The sequence below is a fragment of the Sturnus vulgaris genome, chromosome 14, assembly GCF_052056855.1.
Source record: "Sturnus vulgaris isolate bStuVul1 chromosome 14, bStuVul1.hap1, whole genome shotgun sequence".
In the NCBI taxonomy this organism is placed as follows: domain Eukaryota; kingdom Metazoa; phylum Chordata; class Aves; order Passeriformes; family Sturnidae; genus Sturnus; species Sturnus vulgaris.
The window spans coordinates 1,281,572-1,303,931 of NC_142256.1; the positions used below are offsets into that span (position 1 = coordinate 1,281,572).

The 22,360-nt window shown below is 54.6% G+C and overlaps 2 protein-coding genes across 5 annotated transcripts; both read left to right on the top strand.

Annotated features, from left to right (window-relative positions):
- Nucleotides 1-211: 211 nt before the first annotated feature.
- PRRG3 (proline rich and Gla domain 3) lies at nt 212-10,094 on the top strand. 2 transcript variants are annotated; one of them, XM_088172941.1, is made up of 4 exons: nt 212-263; nt 3,391-3,432; nt 7,168-7,328; nt 7,826-10,094. In XM_088172941.1, exons 2-4 carry the CDS (start codon nt 3,426-3,428, stop codon nt 8,360-8,362), a joined length of 705 nt encoding a protein of 234 aa, XP_088029067.1. In that variant the 5' UTR covers nt 212-263; nt 3,391-3,425; the 3' UTR covers nt 8,363-10,094. The 2 variants fall into 2 exon arrangements, with proteins under 2 accessions (XP_088029067.1, XP_088029068.1); XM_088172942.1 differs by lacking the exon at nt 212-263 and adding an exon at nt 482-597.
- A 149-nt stretch (nt 10,095-10,243) lies between these two features.
- On the top strand, nt 10,244-22,044 carry LOC106853759 (mitochondrial fission factor homolog A-like). 3 transcript variants are annotated; one of them, XM_088172940.1, is made up of 8 exons: nt 11,081-11,140; nt 12,874-12,992; nt 14,366-14,584; nt 15,112-15,260; nt 16,013-16,101; nt 16,643-16,804; nt 19,164-19,242; nt 20,282-22,044. In XM_088172940.1, exons 3-8 carry the CDS (start codon nt 14,389-14,391, stop codon nt 20,411-20,413), a joined length of 807 nt encoding a protein of 268 aa, XP_088029066.1. In that variant the 5' UTR covers nt 11,081-11,140; nt 12,874-12,992; nt 14,366-14,388; the 3' UTR covers nt 20,414-22,044. The 3 variants fall into 3 exon arrangements, with proteins under 3 accessions (XP_014732698.1, XP_088029065.1, XP_088029066.1); XM_014877212.2 differs by lacking the exon at nt 12,874-12,992 and having other exon boundaries at nt 10,244-11,140; XM_088172939.1 differs by lacking the exon at nt 12,874-12,992 and having other exon boundaries at nt 11,057-11,140; nt 14,273-14,584.
- The last annotated feature ends 316 nt before the right edge of the window (nt 22,045-22,360 follow it).

The window sequence follows — 22,360 nt, forward strand, 5'->3', positions numbered from 1 at the left end:
ACTACGAGTCCCAGCGGCCATCGCGGCACCAGCCGGCAGCCACAGCCCGCTCTGATTGGCTGGCCATCCACCCCGAGCTGGAAGGGGAGCGTGTGGCCCCGCCCACGCCCCGCAGCCCCATTACAAGAGGAAGGCGGCGCGCGCGGGCCGCGAACGGGTGCGATTGGCTGAGGGCCGGGAGGGGGCGTGTCGGGGGCGGGGCCTGCCCTCCCCTGCCCGTCGGCGGGAGGGAGCGGCTGCGGCGGGCGCGGGGCCGCCATGAGGTACCGGCGGGGACCGGGGTGCGGCTGCGGGGCCGGGGGGAGGGAAGCGGAGCCGTGGGACCGCGGCTGCGGGGCTGGAGCGGGAAGGAAGGGGCTGGTGCCGCGGAAGGGGGAGCCGGGAGCCCTGGGACTGGCGTGGCGTGTCTGGGCGCGCGGCGAACGGCAGAGCGGCGGAGATGAGGGGGATGTGTCGGTAGGGCGGAGGGTGGGGCTAGAAAGACCCCGCAGAGCCGGGGAGGTGGGCTGGGAGACCCCGCTATGGGGTGACAGGTGACATGGGTGTCTCTGTTGTAGGGTGACGGGAGAGCTAGAGGACCCCGCTATGGGGTGACAGGTGAGCTAGGGGACCCTGCCATGGGGTGACAGGTGAGCGAGGGGACTCCGCTATGGGGTGACAGGTGAGCCAAGGTACCCCGCATGGGGCGACAGGTGAGGAAGGGGACCCCACTGTGGGGTGACAGGTAGGCTGGGGGGCTCTGCCATGGGGTGGCAGGTGAGCTGGTAGTCCCTGTTTTGGGGTCACAGGTGAGCTGGGGGTCTCGTCTCTGGGGGTGACAGGATTGAGGGCTGTGCCGTGGAATGGCACTGAAAGCTGAGGAGGGACTGAAAAGCCACTGCACACCTGGGCAGGTGGGCTGGGGGTCCCTGCTGCAGGGTGACAGATGAACTGGGGGGTCCCTGCCGTGGGGCGCAGTGGGGATGATTTGGAGTTGGGTTTGGGCTGGGGGCTGCCAGGGCAGCGTGAGGACCAGCCCGGGAGCAGGGTGGGGTGTGAGGGCTGTTTTGGGAGGGCGAGGCTTCCTGCCCTGTCAAGCGTAGCCGGTGTAGCCTCTTCTCCTCGCCGTGGATCTTGGCACGGAAAACCCCCAATATTGCTGGGATCCAGCTGAGCCGCTGGCACCACGGCTACGTGATGCTGGCACAGTCAGCATCCTCCCTGCTGCCGTGGCGCGTCGCTGGGGGCTGTGGATCCCCCCGAGCCGTACCTGTGCCCCCCAAGCCTGTCGAGGAGGTGCCACCTCCCAGTGTAGACCCCCAGGTCCCCTCGGGGTCCTCGGGGGTCCGGCTCCACACTCACACCGTGTTTTCCCGGCACGATTTCCTCCTTTGGCATCAGTGACGGGAGCGGGGGCGGAGATGGGGGGAGCCTGGGGGAGACACAAATGTGCGACTGCAGCATCCTCCCTCCCATGGCTGCATCCCTCGCGCCTCCTCACGGTTGCCTTAGCAACCTCCTATCGATGGGGTATTTATAGAGGATGAGAAACCGGAGGGGGGGATCAGGAATGGGTGGGCGTCTGCTAGGTCAGCCTCCAGCTTCAGGCTTCTTTCAGCTTGCGTGGGGGCAGGAGGGATGCTGCTCCCCTTGGCGTCAGCGTGTGCAGTGCTCCAGCTTCTCCTGCTCGCTGGAGCCAGGAATTTGCATGTGGAAATAAAAATAAGCATCTGGGGCGTCTGCCCTTCTCACCGGCACTGCTCGTGCTTGGAGGCTTGTGTGCACCTCCCTGATTGTGGCACTGGGTGCATTGACAAAGATACATGGAAGAAAGTCAAAGAGTGTAAATTAAATTAAACAACATTAAATTTGTTGCCCGGTGTGTGATGTGAGAATATCCTTCTTTCTGTGTCTTTGTTCTTCTGTCCATCAGAGGGGGAGAATGCTTGTAACAACGAGGGTTTGTGTGGAAACTGTGGCGTGTTCTCTGTGGTGTGCTTTCTTCTATCCTGGGGCTTTGAGTCTCTTTGTAAAAACTGATGACAGCAGAAGTGGGTCAGATGGTCCCTGCTCAGAGCCTCTGGGGGAATTCATGGATCTCTCACGTCCCCCAGAAGGGCTCAGAGAAGCGGGATTGAGCTGTGGGGCACTGGAGGCAGCAGACCCCTCCCATGTACTTCTGGTGCTCTTCTGCTTTTCCTCACTCTTGCTTCAACTCCAGACTGAGGTTTGCAATCTGAGCTTCCCAGACTGCTGGGAAGAAGCTGCTTTCTCTCTCTGGACACAGCTCCAGGCTTGCATGCCCTCTTCCCACTTCATGATGTAGGAACCTTGGAAAGCACAGCAAACCTGATGTTGGCAGGGAGAGGTGCTCCATTTACTGGAAAGTGGCTATTGTGAGGTGTGCTGGTGTGCAGCATCAGCCCTTCTGTGTGCCTGCCTTTTATGTGAAAAGAGAGCTGTGTTTCCAGCCCTGTTGACCCTGTGCTGTCCATGACCTCACTCCAGCAGAGTAGATCCAAGTGCTTTTGGAATAACTAGATATCTAAAGTCTTTGGCCAGAGACCAGCATGTGGTTTAGTTCCTGCTGTTTCTAACCATGCTTGCTACTTCATCTGCAATAAATCCCTGTAGGAGCTGGGCAGTCCTGTCCTGTCTGTCTCCTGACGGAGTTGTGGCTTTGCCACAGCAAGTGTCAGACGCAGCAATAGTCAGCCCAGGGCAGTCTGATCCGCGGGGCATTAAGCACAGGGAGAAGACAAAGCATGGAAAACAAGCAGATATTCTCTGCTTATGCAGGGCTTTGTTTAACTTCTGTGGGGTTTTGTGTAGTTTAGTTTTGGTTTTGAAGCACAAAAGGTGCTTGTCCAGCTGGAGAGCTGTTGTCCTGGCTGTGCAGGCAGCTCTGTCATTCTTGCTGCTGCCCTTAGCTTGGCCCAACAACCAGATTGTGGGTAGGAGTTGCAGAAATGAGAACTGGCACGTCTGTGAAGTTGGTCTAAAATAAGATGATTGCTTCACCTGTATCCATCAATCTCTTGTGGAAGGGCTGCTCCTAGCAGATCATCTCATCTGCTGGTGAGAAATGGAGTCTATCCTTCATCCAGTTTTTCCATTCCTATTCCGCTGGTCTGCAAGGGCCCTGCTTCTTCCTGGGACCTGCCCCAGCACTCTGGGAGCTGAGGGTGCCCTGAGCCCCTCCAGCCCCTCCAGGCAGGTGAAGAGTGGGGAGGCAGCTGGAATCCTTGTCTCGCTGCAGGGGCACTGCTTGTCTGGGTGGGATCTGTCGTGGGTTCACCACTCAGCACCATGTCTTCTGCATGAATCTGATCCTGGGTGATGGAGGTATGGGCTTTGAAACTGGGCTGGAAATTTAAGCTGTCAGTGACTCTCCTGTTTTCTTCCCTGCAGGTAGGCAGGAGCCCCCCTTGGCCGAGTGAGGCAGCATGGCAAGTAAGTGCTCCCCAGGAGAGGTGGCGGTGATATTGGAGGACAGAAGGGGGATGTTTGACAGCTACCTCTCAAGAAAGAGGCGCTTGTGCATTTTGGGGGGTGTTATCCTCTGTGGGGAGCAGCTGCCATTGGCTGTTGGCCCCGGGTGAGGTCTGAGGTCTGGCCTGACTTGTGCTTCTCTCTCCCCTCTGCAAGGTGGGAGTCGAGAGGAGGTGCTGGAGGTCAGACCTCTCTGGGACTACCCGGAGGCTGCAGCATTTCTGTCTCTGTGTGGTGCTTGCTGTGCAGGACAGGCTTCCCCAGGGCTCTCTGGGCTGCCTGTCTGTGCTGATATCTCCTATCAACAGTGCTCCTCATGCCCATGACTGGCACCCTGCCAGTGCCCACTCTGGGGGCCACACTGCCCTGTGTGGCCAGTGGCACCAGGGGCTCTGTGTTCTGTGGAAGCTGCCGAGTTCAGCCCCACTCCGAGCTTGCTGTGGCACACCCAGAGCAGTGCTGGGCCAGCATTAAACATGGGCTGAGCCTACTGAGGCTGCAGAGGGGTGTGTGGTCTGTCCAGAGCTGGGCTCAAGCCTCCCTCCTCACTCTTCTGGGCAGCCTGCATGGAGGCTGTGTGCCCCGGTGTGATGGGAGCGTAAGGAGCATGGCTGTAGTGAAGGGGGAGATGGAGAGATCTGCCTGGGATCTCAGGATTTGCTTGGAGTGTCGCCAGAGCCAGCTGTGATGGTGGAGGCAGTAGCCACGCTAGGGAGGAGGAGGAGGACCCCAGGGATGACAGGTATGCCTTCTTTCATTATCTGTGCTGTGCTCGGGGCGGGAGGGAGCAGAGATCTTCAGGCAGTGTTTTTAAAAGGCTGCTTTAATCTTCAGTTAATGAGGAGGGTGCCCAGCTGGGTCCCTGCCTTCTTCCACTGCTGCCTTTTCTCCTTCCCAGAGCTCAGGTGCTGGCTCACCAGCATTTCCTGGTGGTGGAAGGTGTCCCCTGCCAAGCTGTCCCCTTCGTGGTGACCCTGATGTGCAGGAGGGGATGTGGTGGTGGGAAGGTTCTCCACCACAAGCGCCCTGCCATCCCTGGCTGTCCCTCTGCAGGTAGAGCCACAGTCCTTCCCCAGAGAAACAGCCCCAGGGTGTCCCCCCCGAGCAGGGCAGCTGAGACATGGGGTGGTGTCCACCAGGAGCCAGCAGCACCCCAGGAAACCCAGCAGGGATGAGGTGAACTCAGCTCTTGCTCCTGCTTCCCCTGCCTAAAGCTCTGATCTTTCCTGAGCACCAGTTCTCCAGCTGGTGTGGGGAGACTTGGAGAGGCACAGGGGAGGAGCATGGAGGCTGCTGGGCATTGGCAGGTCCCCTCAGCCCTGTGGTTGGGGGACAGGACCTGCTTGGCTGCCTGCTCTTCATGTCAGTGGGGGATCCAGTAGGGATGAGAGGCTCATTTCCTGAAGGCCAGTGGTTTTCCTGCTCTGGTCCTGAGCCACGTGGGAGCTCTTTGCACTTTCAGGAGGAGGGAGCAGTGACTCAGTTTCCCGTCTCCTGCCATTTCTATGTCCTTGAGGGAAATTGCATGTGGGGAAAAACACACACCTCTGTCACAGCATGCTTGCAGTTGGGACAGTGCTTGTGATACCTGCCTGCCTGTGTGTCTGTTTTTATTTCCTACCTTAGTGGCCAGCTCAGCATGGCAAAGCAGGGAAGGGGTCCAGTGACTGCTTTCTGCAGGGATGGAAAACCCTGACAGTGAGATCTGCAGCCAAGCTTGTTGCTCTAAGATGTGCTGAGGAAGTTGAAATCCGAGTCTCAGGCTCAAGTGCCAAGGAGGGGACAGTTTATACCATGGCCTGATCAAGGTGGGAGGCAAAGGAGGTGAGGCCAGACTTCTCCAGCAAAGTACGGGACATTTGCAGAATGAATGTTGTCTTTGTAAAATTTCATCTCCTTCTGGAAAGGCTCAAGACAAGGTCAGCCTCCCAGCCTGTTCCCTCTCCAGCCAGGATAGCTCTCCTCAGCTGTGAAAGCCAAGGAAAGCTGATCCCTGCCCTTCTGCGAGATGCCTTCTGTGCCTCTTGAAAATGCTTTTTCGGTTGTCCTTGTAAAAAAAAAATGGTTTGCATAATAAAGTCGATTCTGAAGGAAGATCTGTGACTCACATCATTCATGCTGCTCTTCATTCACACCTCAGTGGTTCAGCCCTCTGCAAACTCTCACAGAAGCAAGGCATTAATAAATCACAAGGGGAGAATGCACCTACGCAGCACAAAAGCAGCTCAGTGCCTCCAAGCCCAGGATGGTGTAGCAGTGTAGTAGTTGTTTCTTACACCATGATCCTGTTGATATTTCCAAATACTCTCACACATACGTTGCTATATTGTTTCAGCAGCAAGATACATGGAAGGTAAAGCAGAAGGAAACCTGCCTTTCTCCCTGGCAAAAGGCTCCAAAGGAAAGAAGTTGGTGGCTTTTCACTGACTGTTTTGCTTGTGGAGCCAGTATTTTGTTAGCACCAAGCTGGTCAGATGGGAGATTCTGTCCCCCTGCCTCCTTTGATGCTGCTGCTGTTTGAATGGGTTCACCTTGTTGATCCAGTGGAAGACTGAGCCTGAGGGTGAAGGAAGTAAATAGGTTCATATGGATCACCCAGCTGAACTGATTCATCTTCCCAAGGGAAGCAGCAGGATTTTGTGGCTTGGTGGGAAGAGCTGGAACCAGCCTACAGCTGAGTGTGTTGAACTGCCTCGTGGAAACACTCATTCGTGAAATGCGTGTTTGGATCCTGGAAGGATCATGTTTTGTGTAAAGTTTCTGCTCTCTAAACAACAGCTTCTTTGCCACCTGTGCTGCTGCAGGTCCTGGCAGGTGCTTGCCTCCTGCACCCCATGGAGGTGTCCCTCCTGCAGAATATGGGGGAGAGGCTTTGATGTTTCTTGCAGGCAGGAAGGTGCTGTTCCTGCTCTGTCTGGCTTCAGGACTGCATGTGCTGTGGGAAGACTTGAGGAGTCTTCCAGGCTTTAGGAGCAGAGGAAAGTTTGTGAGGCCTCTGCATCAAAACACAGTGGGGATGAGAATGTGATGCTGTGTGAGGAGAGGTTGCTCCAGCCCCTGATTCATAAACCCCTGTGCCGTCCCTGTGTTTGGGGAATGTTTGCCCTTGTTGTTCTGGGCCTGGGAAAAGACAGTGGTTTCTCTGGGGCCTGAGCAGAGTCTTTGATGCCACCTGAGCTTGCATGACCCCTGAGCAGCTGGCAGCAGGGACTGCAGCTTCCAGCAGGCTGTGGTGTTGAACTGTGTGCTCTGAGTCCCTCTCGGTGCTGGCCCTGTGTCCTGGCAGAGCTCTGTGTCCCAGCCCTGTGGAGTCTTGCTCTCCTGGTGGGATCTCTCTTGCCCTGCAGCAAAGGGGCAGAAAGATGAAATCCATCAGGGGCAGAAGGTTGGTAACAAATATTTTTGGAGCCTTTTGTCTCTTCCTCAGTTGCCCTAAGTGGCTGCAGCTGCCGCTTCTGATGTCTCTAGCACCTCAGTCCTGAGAGGAGGGCTCCTGGTGTCATATGTCTCTGGGCAGACCCTCAGAGTCCTGTGCCCTTTTGGCTGTCCTGCCTGCTGTCCTACCTGATTGTAGCCCTGTTTTTTTGGTGTTGGGGATGCATGCAGCATCAGGAAGCTGGGTGGGAAAGCTTGGCTGGGCAGAGGGCAGGTGTGGGGCTGTCCCTGCTCAGAATGTCTCTGCCTTGTGTGTTACAGTGTTCTTGGGGGCCAGGAATGCCCATTCGCTCCTGAAACGCTTTCCCAGAGCCAATGGCTTCCTGGAGGAGATCCGGCAGGGCACCATCGAGCGGGAGTGCATCGAGGAGGTCTGCAGCTACGAGGAGGTCAAGGAGGTGTTTGAGAACAAGGAGAAGACGGTGCGTGTGTCCTGCGCTGCTCCCCCGTGCATGTGGGAGGGCTCACACCTCCAGCTAGGCTGGAGACAGAAGGAAAGCACAGGGGGAATAGCCTCTCCTGTTTCTTTTGTTCTCTTCTGGCTGCAGGCAGCGTGTTGTGGCCTCACTTCCCAGCATGGCTTTCCTTTCCCAGGAAATGGCCTCACCTTGCTTTTGCCAGGACACCCTGCCCACAGCTGCAGGTTGAGCTAGCACTCCCAGGGCATGTGTGGCAAATCTGTGCTGTAGCCCATGATTCTCTAGGTGTGGAGTAAAGTTTTCCCAGCTTGGTGTGGGAGCTGTTGAGGGATGTTCCCAGGAAGTTCTGTGTTGGTTCCCACAGGTTGAAGGGGTGGGGGACATCCAAAATGCTGTGCCCCTTTTGTGGGGCTGGGGAGGGCAGTGATTATTGCTGGTGGTGGTTGGGGTCCTTCCCCCACCTGCAGCACGTGATGGTTGTTCCTCTGTTCCTGTTGCAGATGGAGTTTTGGAAAGGCTACACCAGCTCTGTGTACTCTGTCAAGGACCCCGGGCACAGCACGGAGCGCTCTGACGCTATGTACGTGGTGGTGCCCCTCTTGGGAGTGGCTCTTCTCATAGTCATCGCCCTCTTCATCATCTGGAGGTGCCAGCTGCAAAAGGCCACCCGCCACCGCCCTTCCTATGCCCAGAACCGTTACCTGGCCAGCCGGACGGGCCGCAGCCTCCCCAGGGTCATGGTGTACCGGGAGCGGTCGCAGAGCCAAGGGGAGACCCAGTACCAGCGGGAAGCCAGCAACAGGGGGGCTGGGGATGGCAGAGCCGGGGGCACCCCCCAACCAGACAGCACCCTCTGCCCACCTGAGCATTCTGTCTCCGTCCTCTCCAGACTGTCCAGTGCCACCCCCCCGCCTTCCTATGAGGAGGTGACGGGCCACCCGGAGAGCAGCAGTGGCGAGGAGACCAGCATCTCCTACAATGAGCCTCCGCCCAAGTACGAAGAGATCGTGGCCACGGCCCCTGCCGCGGTCAAATAGCGGGTCTGCCTCCCTCCTGCCTCTTCACACACTCACACTCACCCAGCCACCCTCCCTTCGCCGTGCCTGGGACCCCCTTCAGGTGTCCGTCAGGCCCCCATCTCACCTGTACAATCTGGTGCCATCACACAATAGCCTTACCCTCCTAACCAAAAATTGCTGTCCCCAGGTGGGGTGAGGCAGAGCTGTGGGATGGCTCTGGAGCCAGCCAGCCATCTCCTGCCCCTCACTCTCCACTCACATAAGTGCTGTAGCAGCCAGAGCAGAGCAGCAGTTTGTTCCTGGCTCAATGCAGGGGTCTCCCCATGGTGCATTTGATTTCCTCACTTCCCCCTCAAACAGACATAACATTTCCCATGATTAGAGCAGCCTTGCTGCTTCCCTGGGCTGCTGCTCAACCTCACTGGGCCCTGTTGTACTGCTCAGGGCTCTGATCAGGTGATGGAGATGCAGGATTTGTGTGGCAAATTTTTGTCCATCCCTGCAGTTGGTGGGGCCAGCTCTGTGGGGAGATGGTGCTTCCCCCAGGTGGATTTATTGCCAAGTGGGAGTGGGGAGCCCGGTCCACGCTGTGGTGCCTGTAGTGATATTTGCTGTGTGGAGATCAGGGAGGAGCAGTCAGGAAGGTGCTCTCTGATATCCTAGATCTCTTTAGAAAGGGAGAAAGGGCTCGTGGTGGTCTTGTACTTGAGGTAAGTGGCTTTGGAGTAGCAGAGCCTTTTCTTGGTGCTCTATGCTTTCCCCTTGTGGGTGCTGAGCAGCTGGAGGTCTGGTTGCTGCAGAGCTGGCCAAGGAGGTTGTCTCTGACCCCCAGCCAAATGTGGTCTCAGGGCTTTAAGTGATGGGGATTGAACACTCTCCTGGAGCGTGGCCTGGCTGGTGTCTGCCCCAGAGCTGAGAACCTGCAGACAGGCCAAACCTCTCCTCTCCCTACCCCAAACCTCTCTGCCCTGCCTGGCCCCTCTCTTTGGGGCTCTTTGTCCTCCAGAGCAGCTGAAGTGGAATGCAAGCCCCCACTCTCTTCCTGACCTCTCAGATGGGCTGAGTGTTTGGTGTCCAGGGCTGAGGCATGGAAGTCCTGCTGACAGAGGTGGGAGCCACAGGACCATGCCTCACAGTCAGGTGCAGGGCCAAGCCCTGCTCGGGTGGTTGTGTTGCCAGGGCAGGGCAGAGCCAGGTGTTTTGCTGTGGGATCAGTGTCCCCTTTCCCTGGGCAGCTGCCTGTAGGGTCCAGGCAACAGGACTGTCCTTTCCCAGTCAAGTTTGATGGATTAATTAATACAAGGGTTTTGCTCCAACCTCCCAGAAGCAGCCCAGAAACTCCCAGCACTGCCACCACCCGGTGTTCACCCTGCACCAGCCTCCACCAGCACCAAAAGGCTATTGTCCATCCATCAGTGGCCTGCATCCTGCCCGGCCCCAGTGATGCTCTCACAGCTGGTGCCCTCAGCCCAGATCTGAGGCTTGCCCGGCGTGGCTGCTCCTGGGGCAGGACATGCTGGCACCTCGTCTATCCCCTCCCCAGCCTTAGCAGGTTGGGGTTATGGGGAGACCTGACAGCGAGCATCAGAGCCCAGAGAACACTGGAGGGAGACACAAGGGTACTCTGCATCCTGTCTTTGATGCTCGGTCATTATCCCTGCAGTTTGTATTCTGTAAAACTTGGTATATTTCTGTGCAAAAAAAAAAAAAAAAAAAAAAAAAAGGTATTTATTAAAAAACCCTCACTGTCTGAGTGGCACAGGGTGGCTTTTTCCCACAAAGAGTGTTGTGGGGGACAGCGACACCAATAACCCCTGCCATGGCTGCAGGACCGTCCCCAGTGAGGATAGGAGTGTTTGGGAGTGAACTCCATAAATTCAACTGGAGCCTTGAACTTCACCTGGGCATGTGGTGCTTCTGAAAAATCTGAAGGGTGTCCTGCGAGCCCCGAGCTGCCAGCAGGTGAGATGCAGAAAGGTTTTCTGAGGGTCTTTGAGGGGATTGAGGTGCACAGGTTGTCCTGCTGTCCTCTGTGTGCTCCTAAACCCCTTAGATAATCCCCTTTAAATAGCAAGACTAGGGCAGCGGGGGATTTATTTTAAGTCCTTTCAAACCCAGATTTTACGGTCAGGTCTTGGACCCCGTCCCCATTCAGAAGTGTTTAAAACTGCCGTTAATCCCAAAGGGATCATTTTATCTCTGCGGAGGGGCAGAGATTAGCTCCGGCACAGGGCGGCCCGGGGGCTGCAGGATTTGCCCGCAAACATCCCGGGGATGGGGACACGGGGAAGGTCCTGGATTTGGTTCTGCACCTGGAGAGAGCAATCCCTGTGTTCCAGCAGGGCTGGGGACAGGAGGGCTTCCGGGGGAGTCACAACGCGTTAATTACTGGCTGCGGCTTTAAAAGAGGAGGGAGAGGCTGGACACCGGGACAAGGGCTGGACACCGGGAAAAAGGCTGGACACCGGGGGCAGGGCTGGACACCGAGAAAAGGGCTGGACACCGGGGGCAGGGCTGGACATCGGGACAAGGGCTGGACACCGTGGGGCAAGGCTAATTACCGGGGGGTCTGGGCTCATTACACAGGCGCCGGGCTGGTTACCGGGTGACCTGGCTCTTTACCAGAGGGCCGGGCTAATTATCGGGGGGCCGGGCTCATTACCGTGGGGCCGGGCTCATTACCAGGGGCCGGCCTAATTACCGGAGGGGCCGGGCTGACCCGCTGGCACCGCCCCGTCCCGGCAGCGGGCGCGGCTGTTTACAGGTCCGGCAAGTTGCGTGTGTCTGCGATAAAAAGTAAGTGTCCCTCCCCCGTCCTGCAGTGTCCCCTTGTCCGGAGCTCTGCGGGCCGCGGGGCAGGGCCGGGATGGCCCCACCGGGAGGGACCGGGACCCCCCTGTGCCTTCCCCGGCCGGGTCCCCTCCCGTGTGTCCCCCCAGCCCCCCGGGGATCAGCGCCCGGCGTGCCCGCAGCCATCCCGGGTGAGGAACCCCATCCCTCCCGGTGTCCCCTCTCTGCAGGGACAAGGCTCACCTCGAGCTGGGTGACGAACCCCTTCTCTCCCGATGTCCCCTCTCTGCTGGGACAAGGCACATCCCCATCCCGGGTGAGGAACTCCTTCCCTCCCGGTGTCCCCTCTCTGCTGGGACAAGGCACATCCCCGAGGCAGAGCTGGGAGCAAACTCATTCCTCCTGCCAGCTCCCTAACCCCCAGAGGTGAACGGGGTGTTGCTTTGGTTTAGGGTAAATTTGGGAGGAAATTTTTGAATGGGATATTTAAAGGAAATAGATTTATGTATTTATTTTTTTTAAATTGGTTTTGGGAAAATATTTTTTTTGGAGAGAAAAAATTGTTTATTTAATAGGTAAAGTATTTTTTAGTATAAAAATGAATAATATTAAACAGTAAATTTTTGTTGTTTTGAAGAGATGATAGATTTAGAAGAGTTTTTTTGCGGGTTGTAGTTTGGTTTATTTAGTTTTTAGTTTTTTGGTGTTGGGAAATACTGTGGTTTAGGTTAAGTTTGGTGGGTTATAGGTGTGAGTTTTGGGTGTTTTTTTTGTTTTTAGTTTAGAGTAGGTTTGAATAATTTTGAGGAAAAGGGAAGCATCATAGAATCACCCCAAGACAGGTGTGCTGGACCAGGCTGGTCTCCAGCCTGCCTTGTTTGAGGTGGCCTGGGCTGGAGAGGGACAGAGAGAGGGAGGTTGTGGAGTTTCCCCTCCCCAGGGCAGGTTTTCCTGGCTTGCAGGACTTAAACCTACTCGGCTTAGTGAGCCGGAAATTCCCCGTCACTGCAAATCCAAGGAGAAGTGCCAAAGCAGAGGCTGAGCCTCTCCAGTCGACTGGGGGTGCTTGGCAAGAGCTCCAGAAAGCCCTAAAGAAAGTTAAAGGAGGAAATCCAGCCACTTAAACATTTTGTTCTTATGACTTCTGACAGATGATTTTTTTATTCCCTTTCTTAATAGCTTAGTCTCAGAGCCTGCTTCTCACCCCCTCTCATCCCTCTGTTCTTTGGGAGCTGCAGTGGTTTCACAGGTGATTAGAAAATGAACAGATCTGCCCTCTCCAGATTTACTGCTATTAATGTATGCTAGTTTCCCAGAGAGCAGCCTGAGAATACAACACAGGGTGTTTGCTCCTCTGAAGCACCAAAAATGTGAAGGAGAAACCTGGTGCTCTCCATGGCTGTGTACCCTGGCTGGGGGTCTGCTGCAGGTTTCTCCTGTGGGACTGACAGATTTTGGGACCATCCCAGGAATTACTGTTCTGTTTCCGAGTAGGGGGTGCCTGCAAAAATCCATTTTCTTTGGGGTTTTGGGAGAGGCAGGAGTGTCTGTGTGTGAGAGACCCAAGGGCTGGGGCTGGGCAGGGTGGTGGGGTTGGTGTGGGGCTCCCACCGTGTCCCCAGCAGTGCCTCCAGGACAGACCCAATGCAGGGACAGCAAGGCAGTGTCTGCAAGGCTGGAAGCAGGGAATCTCTGCTGATGCTGAGATTTCTGTGTAATTAAAAGGTTTTTAATGGCAGGGGAGCAGGGAATCCACGAGGTGAACAATCACTGGAAGTGCTGGTTGTGGCAGGTGCAGAGCTGGTTCTGCCACCCTCCTGTACCCAGAGTGCCAAGGCCTGGCAGCTGCAGGGAAAAGGTCTGTGATCCTTCCCCAGGGATTTCCTTCTGCTCATGGGTGAAAAATCCTAAAGGGTTTTCCCTGGGTGAAATCCTAAAGGGTTGCAGGGAGCTGGGGAAAGTGAGGGGTCCAAAGTGCCCCAAGGAGCTGCAGTGAGGGGAGTGGTGGGCAGCCCTGGCTGCTGCTCACCCCTCTTAGGGTGGAGATTTTTTCCTAGAAGCAAAGAAGGGCCTTTTTGGGCATGGTGAGATCAAAAGGTGCCAGCAAGGAGGGTTCAGGGGTGCTGTGCATGCATGTTTGGAGTGCCTGGGCAGCACTGGGATTAGGCTGGGGTCTTCCAGCCTCAGAACCTCTTGCTTTTTGGGGTTTTCTCCTCAGCTGCAGCTTTTTGGGAAGGAATAAAGAGTGCACATGCTGGGAGGCAGGAAGGTGACTTTTGAGGCTTCTCTCCCAATGGTGTACATTGAATGCCCTCTGCTTGTGTGGCTCAGTGAAAGTCTTGGGACATTGTGGCCCCAAAACACTTCTTGAAACCTTGGGACTTGGCAAAAGGGAAACTGAGGCACGGGGCCGTTGTGTGTCCTGAGAGCTGCAAAGCCGCAGGTAGTGTCTGTGTCCCATGTCCTGGTCCTGCTGTCAGCTGCTCCCAGGAGCAGTGAGAGCTGGGGCTGTGTCCCCTCCTTGGTGCTGGTCCCCAACTGGGAGAAAGCTGAGCTGGGGGCTCTGCTCCAATCTGAGGAAGGGGATGTGTGATTTTTCCTTCCCCTCTGGGAGGGTGGTTCAGCATCTGGCAGCTCTGCTCAGGGCAAAGTCCATCCTTGGCTGGATGTGGGTCACCCAAGGAGTGTAGGATCATGGGGGAAATGGGGTATGGCCCTGGGGATACTGCAGTGAACGTGTGTGTGTGGAGAAAAATTGAGCACCAAAGCCTTTCCTGTGGTAACCTGGAAGCCCATCACCAAAAAGTGTGTTTTGCTTTTAGAATACCTCATTTTTTCCTCAAATATGTATATGAACACAAGAATGTGATCCCAGGCCCTCCAAAAAATGCTACTTCTTGATGGAAAATAATTTTTTTTCTCTGGTTTTTAGGCTACACTGAGCTGTGTACTGAGCCCTTTTCCTGCTATCAGTTGAGGCAGTGGGTGCTAAGCTCATACGTGGCTCCCAGGACACCTTGTCCTGCCAGGGCACTGTGGGACATCCCCTTCTCCCAGACAAATCCTGCAGTATCTGCCTTTTGGGTTGTTGCTGCCTGTATTTTAACTCTTATAGCACATAGTGTTGCCCCTGTACAGGTGCAAGAAGAGCTGTCCCTGTTGTCACTTTTGGAAGTGCTGCTCCTGTTGCCACTTTGCAGCTTTCTTCCCCTCTTTGTGAAACCCCCCCAGGACATCTGAGGACATCTGCAAGGATGTGGCCGCTTTGGGGACTGGACCTGAACCGGGTGCGCTGTGACCTGCTCTTCACAGAAGCCATCAACCAAAGGATGCAGGTTCCCAACAGGCTGAAGGTGGCAGAGAGCTGCAGCCCTGGGGACAGGAGGACAGGGACAGAGGATGTCCCTGCCTCCTTTCGGATGCACATCCCTGATAGGATTTCTCTGGCAGGTAGAGCCCTGGGTTGTCTTTTGGTGTGTGGCTGGGGGTTGGTGGGGCACTACAACATCCTAGCGAGTAGGACCCCTTTATAAACCCACCTTTCATTTGCTTTGCTGGAGGAGAGGATGGGGGCAGGTAATGCAGGCACTTTTCTTCAGGAATGTAGGGCAGGATGGTAGATGGCTCGGGAAGAGGTGGGCATAGGTCAGCAAAGAAGTCTGGGGGGGCTTAATTCCAACAGGTGAGGAGCAAAATGTGGAGCCATCTCCCTCCATGTCTCTTCCAGGTCCCTCTTGGCCTTTGGTAGGGTCCCTGCTTTGGGATGCAGGACATTTGGCCCTGTTTTACGAACAGCTCTGAAACCTGGTTGTCCTGAAGCAGTGGCTCTGCCTCTCTGGGCTGTCCAAAAATCCCAGGCATAGTGTTTGTTCATCTGGCACTAAACACAGGCTTGACTCTCCACATAGGGTGCATCTCTTTTCCCTCTCCTGAGGCCACTCAGGTTGGCTTAATTCTTCCCTCTCTCCTTTCTGTAGAGATATCAGACACCAGTTTGAGGCCAGTCGTGCTGACCCAGCCAAGGAAGGTCCCCTCTGTGGTGGTGCATGTGTCCCCAGACCCCTCTGGGGACGTCCCTTTGCTGCCCTCAGCCAGCAGAGCCAGCGCACAGCGACGCAAGCGATCGGTACTGTAGGGGCAGGGACGGGGGTGCCTGGGGTGGGGAATGGAAACCGTCCCAAATTTGGGGTTCCCCAGATGGCTGTTTATCGCTCCAAGCCAGGATTCATCTTCCAGGAGGCCCTAGGAGTGAGGGGATAGGGATGGAGGGATCTCTTTCTGACCCAGAACCAGTGCACACCTGTGTGCTGGGACCTGGATTCAGCCACAGCTCCTGCTGCATTTTGTGGGCAGGGGATCGGCTAAGGTAGGTGCAGTCCCACCACTGGCTGCTGCTGCTACTTTTGAAGTCCTTTTTCAACCTCTTTTTCTTCTTGATGAAGTATGAGGTAGAGTTGGTTCATCACAGCAGTGTAAAGGAATCTGGGGTCAGAGCCAAAAGCAGATTTTAACCCTTGTGTGAGACTCTGATTTCAAAGAGAGGTCCCAGGCATGGGCAGGCAAAGACTTGGTTTGGCTGCTGGAGCTGCTGTTCTGCCTCTTCAAGTGCTTAAACTCTCTGAAATTCGAGAGCTGATTCTGGATGGGTTAGGTTTAGGTTTTGATCTGGCTAGAGTTCAGATCAGCAGGCTTGTGCTGGGGACCCTCTGTCTGCTCTGAGCATTGTCCCCACCTGCACCAGCATCAGGTCACCAGCTTGGGGCTCCTGTAGTGCTCTCCCCACCACTGAGTGCTAGTGCACCCCTGGCCCCACAGCCCACACAGGGCACCAGGCTGGCCTCAGCTCTGTGCTAACGTGCTTGTGTTTGATTCCCACAGGGCCATCACAGCACCAGGTCACGGAGGGACAGGACCATGAGTGACTGTGCCCAGCTGGCCTTGCACAACCCAGGACAGCAGCACGAGGGGTGAGCATGGGTCCAGAGTCACCCAGGGCGGGTTGGGAGTAGCATCTCCTCTCACTGGGCTGTTGTGAATCTCTCTGATGTTGGTGTCCTGAGAGGGACATGGGGGATCCAAATCAGAGCAATGCAAGTCCTGCTCATCCATGAGAAGAACATGGCCTTTGGTGCCAGAGGTGTTTGTGCTGGGCAGCTTTGCAGGCAGCTGTGTTGCTCCCACTCTGGAGTCTCTGCAGTGGGGAAATTGTCTCTGAGCTAATCTTGGAGCAGGGACTACTGTCCCACTTAAGTCCAGAGCTGTTCTGGGTGGCAGGAGAGCAGCATGGCACACAGCCATGGTTAGCTTTGGAGGAATCGGGTGGCTGCCTCTGAGTCTGAGGGCTGCTGGAGAGGGTTCTCCCAGCTGATGCCATCGGGGTCTGGGTGCCAGGGGCATTGCCCAGAGTTGCCTGGAGCTGCTGAAGGGATGAGGGGCAGTGCCTAATGCCAGGCTGTACCCTGTTGTGTGAGACCAGGGGGTAACATGCGTGATTCTGTGTGCACCCAGGCCAGACTCGTGTCCCCTGCCTGCTCCCAGTGTCCCACTCCCCTTCCTCACAGAGGCAGGCAGGATCTACTCCATGCAGAACATCTTCCAGACCATGTACCTCCTGGGCCAGGTGCTCTTCCACCGTGTCCAGGACTCTCTGCGAGACCCAGCACAGTCCAGGTGACTTTGGCTTGTCCTGAGCCAGCTCTCTGTCACTCTGCCAGGCCTGGCCTGTGCCTTGCTGAGGCAGAAGCCAGGCAGGAGCTCTGTAAGCTGTGGGCCGCAGGGTGGTTCTGCATGGCTGCCTTGGACTTTCTTTCTCAGCTGTCCTGTGTGCCAGCTCTGGGTGCCAGGCCTTGGTGCACCTCACTAACCCAGCCAGGCTTGAGTCTGCTGCTCAGCTTAACACCAGTCCCCTGGGCAGGCCTGAGTGCTGCTGTGGCATTGCTGGGTCTTTGCTGCTAGGCAAGGACTGATTTTTCTGTATGCTTTCATAGCTTGTTGGAGAGGGATGTGTGAAGGGGATCAAAATCCAGAGCAGAAAGCCTGACCCAGGTGCTGTCCCTGACTCATCCTCTCCTGCAGGCTCCCATTACCTTTGGCTGTCTCTTGGTCACTCTTCATTAGCCTTTCCATGAGTTGGCTGCACTCTTGTGCCCCTGGCCGGGCTGTGGTGTCCCTTTGTGCTCCCTGGAGCAGGTGTGCAGTGGCCTCAATCCCTTCAGATGTGCTGGAGGAACCATCTCCACCACCCTTATCTATGCCACGTCGGTAAATTCTCTTCGTTCAAAGACATCCTTGCAGCCTTAAGGTGTCCCCACTGCTCTAAGGCTGCTGAGCACCTGGAGGAACATCTAAATACCTCTCATTCTCCTTGAGCAAAGCCTCCAGGCAGAAAGGGAGGAGAACCAGCATCCATCATCAGTGGCATGTCCTGCCTTCCCTCCCCAGCTGGCTGCTGCTTGCTGATGATCCAAAGTGATGTCTCTGCTCTTAAAGACTGTAGGCTGAGGCTGCCTTCAAACATCATTTTAATATCTTAATGACCAAGAGATTTGGTTAGTGGCTACAAAAGACCTTCTCCTTCCCCCCTTCAGCAGTGGAGGTCATTGAGGCCATGGTAGCCTGCAGAGCTGCTGTAATGCAGCAATGGGATGACTCTGGGGCTTCTCCCCAGGCCTTGATCTCCTTTTGAAACCAGCCACCCTCAAACACCTCTTCTTAGTAATTTATATCCCTTTAGATGCAGACATCCCTTCAATATGACAGCTTTGTACTCCTATGCAACAGTAAAATAAACAAAAAACCTGTGCTGACTTGTTTGTCCCGAAATTTTAGTCAAGTCTGGCCTCAGACAGACACTGGAATACCTGGCTGACAGTGACCTATTGAAGGGTATGAGCCACCAGAAGGCAATTTCTAGTCTCTGCTTTAAAGGGTGTTCACCTGTATCAACTGGGATTTTGACTCAAAAGCTGCAGGATGTGTCCTTTTTTCATGGTTATCTACTGGGGAAAATTGCATTTTCTTTCCGTTGTGACTGTCATTTTACACTGCAGCTACATTTTATGGAGGCATTATCTCACAAATGGAGTTTCAGAAAGGGATTCTGTGAATCTCCACATGCTCTTCTGGCTTGTCTTCAGCGAGATCAGCATCATGTTACAAACAGGGATAAATACCCTCTCCTCCCCAGGGTCTCCAAGGAGTGGGGTTAGGTGCTTGTTAAGCCCTATGGGATCAGTGAGTGCCTGTGTGAGTTATTGGTGTGCACAGGGGAGGTTTGGTTATATAATAGCTGATTTTGGGCTAGCCTGTGATGACAGGAATTGATATTTTTCTCACTGTGGATCTACTTTATTTTGTGACTCAGTGGTGTGGACCCTGCAGTGAGGCTGTGCCTCCAGGGACTGCTCTGGGGATCAGTGGCTGTGCTGCCTCTGTCATGCACCAGCTCATTCCAGTGGGGAGCCCTGTGTTTCCAGGGAGAGAAGAAAGTGATGAACATTGGGGTTGCTAGTTTATCTTTCAAATTGCAGGTAAAATTTGCTACGAGAGCAAATAGGGATAGTTCCTTCCAGCTGATGGCAGCTTCCTCACCTGCTGATGTAAATGTGATCACCCCTCCATTTCAGCATTGGTCCTGTGATGCCTGTTTACCTGACTGGCTCTAAAGATGTTTTATCCAGCCCTCAGTGATTTCCTGGGACTACAGAGAATGGGTGCTTAGTGGATATGTTTTCTCTCTGCTGCACCTCTAAAGAAATACAAGCATATGTTTGCACCTGTCTTGGCATGTGCTGTCTGTTTGTCCTGGCCACTTTGGGTGCATGCTGGAGGGGCAGCAATGTGCATGATGGGGGTTAGGAAGAGATGAGTGGATGCTGTGCAGGTGCTGTTTGCTCTCTCCTGGTGCAGCACAGCCTGGGACACACTCCCTGCATGGCTCAGCTCCCCGTGGCAGCGCTGCATTTGTGGGGGGTCAGCTGCACCCCACGAGCAGTGCTTACCCACCTGCATCTCTGCTTTCCTTTCCCAGCGCCCAGGAGCCCATCCCAGCTGCAGAGAGCGCCTTGGAGGAGGCTGGGGTGACAGAGGTGGCAGTGATGAGAAGGCAGGTGAGATGAGGGTGAAGGCTGAAAATGTTTTCTGGGGAAGCCACGGGGTGGGTGAGGAGGCTCCAGGGGGCAGGTGCTCAGTCCTGGTGGGCTGGTGCTGTCAAACTGGTCCTACCTTACAGGAGAGGACTTTCATGTGTGTTGATCCATCGAGCTCCTGCCCCAAGGGGCTAGGAGGACACAGCCAGGCCCCTCTGGAGGCAGTGAGAGGGGCTCAGATGCTCTCTGATGGGAAGAATCTTTTCCTGAAGCATCTGCTGCAGACCTGAGGTGCTGCTGCCACTCCTCCCACACGAAGGTAGCTGCTGCTTTAGAAAAGGAGGACCTGAAGGAGGCAGCAGCTCCCATCTTTCCATCCCATGCTGTCCCACGCTTCTGGGGTGCTGCCATGTAACAGTGGTGGTGTTTGCACCACGTAATTAATGGTTTGTCTGGAGTCTGTTCTGTCTTCACTCAGAACCAGGATTTAAAAAACACACGAAGGAAACAGATTTTCTCATGTTCGGGCTTGGTTGTTTATTAAATCTTATCTAAAGTACAGAAAGTTCAGCAACACTTCTAGCCACCAGCTAGCAGTGAGCAAAATGGAGAGAGATTCAGCTCCTACAAGGTCTCTTAAAGCTGAACATCCAATAGAGAAATAATACCTATATTATTTATACTTTTAACCCAATAACCAAATTCCAGTGACTCTCAGTGCAGCACTAACTGTCCAACCAGAAACTACTGCCTGAAACCATGAAGAAGAAGGCAGATGAGCATTGAAAGAGACACCACCCCAAATTCTCCATCTTGTCCCATACCTATTACTATATTACAAAAACCTCAAATTTAAAACCCTTCACCATGTGAAAGCACACACTTCTATTTAACTACACACCCATGATTTTAACTCCATCACTCAAATTTGGAAGCCTTCTGCAAGGCCTCAGGTCAAAAGCAGTGTTCTCCAGGGGGCAGAGCCAGAAAGCACAGAAAGCTCAAACTTCCCAGGTTTGTGGGATCCAACAGTGACAGTGCCCCCCTTCTTCCCTTGCAGCTGGTGAGGATCTCGGGGAGGCTGCGTGTGCTGGAGGAGCAGTGCCATGCCTGGAGGCAGAAGGAGGCCCTGCTGTACTCTCTGATGATCTCTGCTTGCCTCTTCAACACGTGGCTCTGGCTTAGAAGATGACAGCCCCTGGCCAATCCCCCCTGCTCACCCTGGCAGAGTGGGTGAGGGCAGGCAGAGGAGCATTTCTCATGTATTTGCCAGCAGTGAAACTCTTTTTTTCTTGACTAGGACTGCTTTTCACACTGTGGGCCCTCAGGAATCTGTTCCCTTCACACCTTGATGACAGTGAAGGTGTGAGAAGCTGCTGCCAAGACCTGAGGTCTCCCAATAACTTGGTGGCTGACACAGGAGGTGTCTGTTCTGTGCAGTTGCTCCCAGGCTGCCAGAGGAGATGCAAACCCGAGGTGTTGGGTGTTTGTGGACCTGGGATCCTGGGATCCTGTCATAGCCTGTGGTGGGCCCGGTCCCCTGGCCACATCCCACCTTGGAGGTCTCAACTCTGACCCCATAAAAGTTCTCAGCCGATTGCTGTGGTCAATTCCTCATCTTCTGTAGCGTGGCTGAGTGTTTCTAAACTTCTGCTGGGTTTTCTTTCCTTGTGCAGCAGCTCTTTGGTGGAGGTGGTACTGCCAGGTCTCCTGTGCCACAGCCCCTCCTGCAGGAATAGAGCTGGAGGGGCCAGGAGCTCCCATCCCTGCAGCCACAGCAGATTTGCAGATGTTCAGGTCCAAAGTGACTGTAAGAGCCTTGCTGACATCTGGGCTTATCCAGTGGCAGAGGGGGGAGTGGGGGAGTGTCTCTCCCAGGTCTTGCTGCCAAGCTGCAACTTCAGTAATGGTGCAAGAACATGGGTGAGGGAAATTCCTGACCCAGATGCTCTTTAGCCATAAACAAGCTCAGTTCAACAGCTTTTCTCCTTTTTTCCTTCTCTAGAGTTTAGTAACACTTGATTCTGAGGTGACTTTGAGATGTTTTTGGTGGCTCATCCAGCACATCTGCTGGAGTTGTGCATGCAGGCCCTGGGGGCAGGTTTTGGCAAGGCTTAACAGGACCTCTCTGTGTCACCTGTACCTAATTATAGCTGGATCTACATGTCATCCAGATGTCCCAACAGCTTATTTACAGACATCAGTGCTCGAGTGTTTTCTGTTTGACACCGCATCAAGCGTCCGTGACTGTAAATCTGGCAGCTGGACAGTGACTAATAAATAACTGTCCCAAAGTAATTGCAGGTCTGAACCTGTGGCTGATTGCTGAGCTGAGCAGAGCACTGGGATTTATTGCAGATGAGAGCCAGGCTGGTGTGGTGGGCTCGATGTGCTGTGCTGTGGCAGGGGTGTTGTGCAGGGTGGGTGACTCCTGGGGCTTGTGGCCCAGGGATGGGGTCGGGGTCACCAGAGGACCTTACACAACTGTTACGTATGAGAGGGTGTGAGTGGTGCCGGGAAATGATGTAAATTGTCTGGTTTCTCTCCTTTGAGAGGTGGTAATGTGTTTTGGAGGAAGCTTGTGTTTGGGGTTTATTTTAAGCTGTATTTAGGGTGAGAAGGGATGACTTTGGGAGGGGACACCACATTCAAAGTGTGGCTTGAGGGTGTTTGGAGGAGAGGTGGTCAAACTGGATGATTCTCATGGGCTAGTTACTGGCAGCTTGTAGAAGATATGACTTCTATGTAAGGCATAAATTCTGGTGTAAATCTGGAAACACTGATCACAAAATGCATATTTTAATAAACTCTGTGTGTTCTGGACATGTTTTTTTTTTTTTTTCTGTGGAGTCTGATCCTGATGTCCCAGCAAGTGGGAACAGGTAAGGTTTATTCCCTTGGCAGCAGGACTGTGACCTGCTCATGGGTGTCTCAGCCCCAGCTGCCCTGGCTGAGGGGGAATCTTGAGGAGAAGAGCTTCTGGTTAATGCTGTCCTTGTTGGAGTCTGATGCTTTTATTTCCTTTTTTCTCTTCCTTACCTCCTCCTCCTCACTGCTTTGTCCCAAGGCAGCACACGTGGCAGGGCTGAGTGTCCCCAAGGGCCACTGCCACAACGACTTGCACAGCAAATAAAGTGTT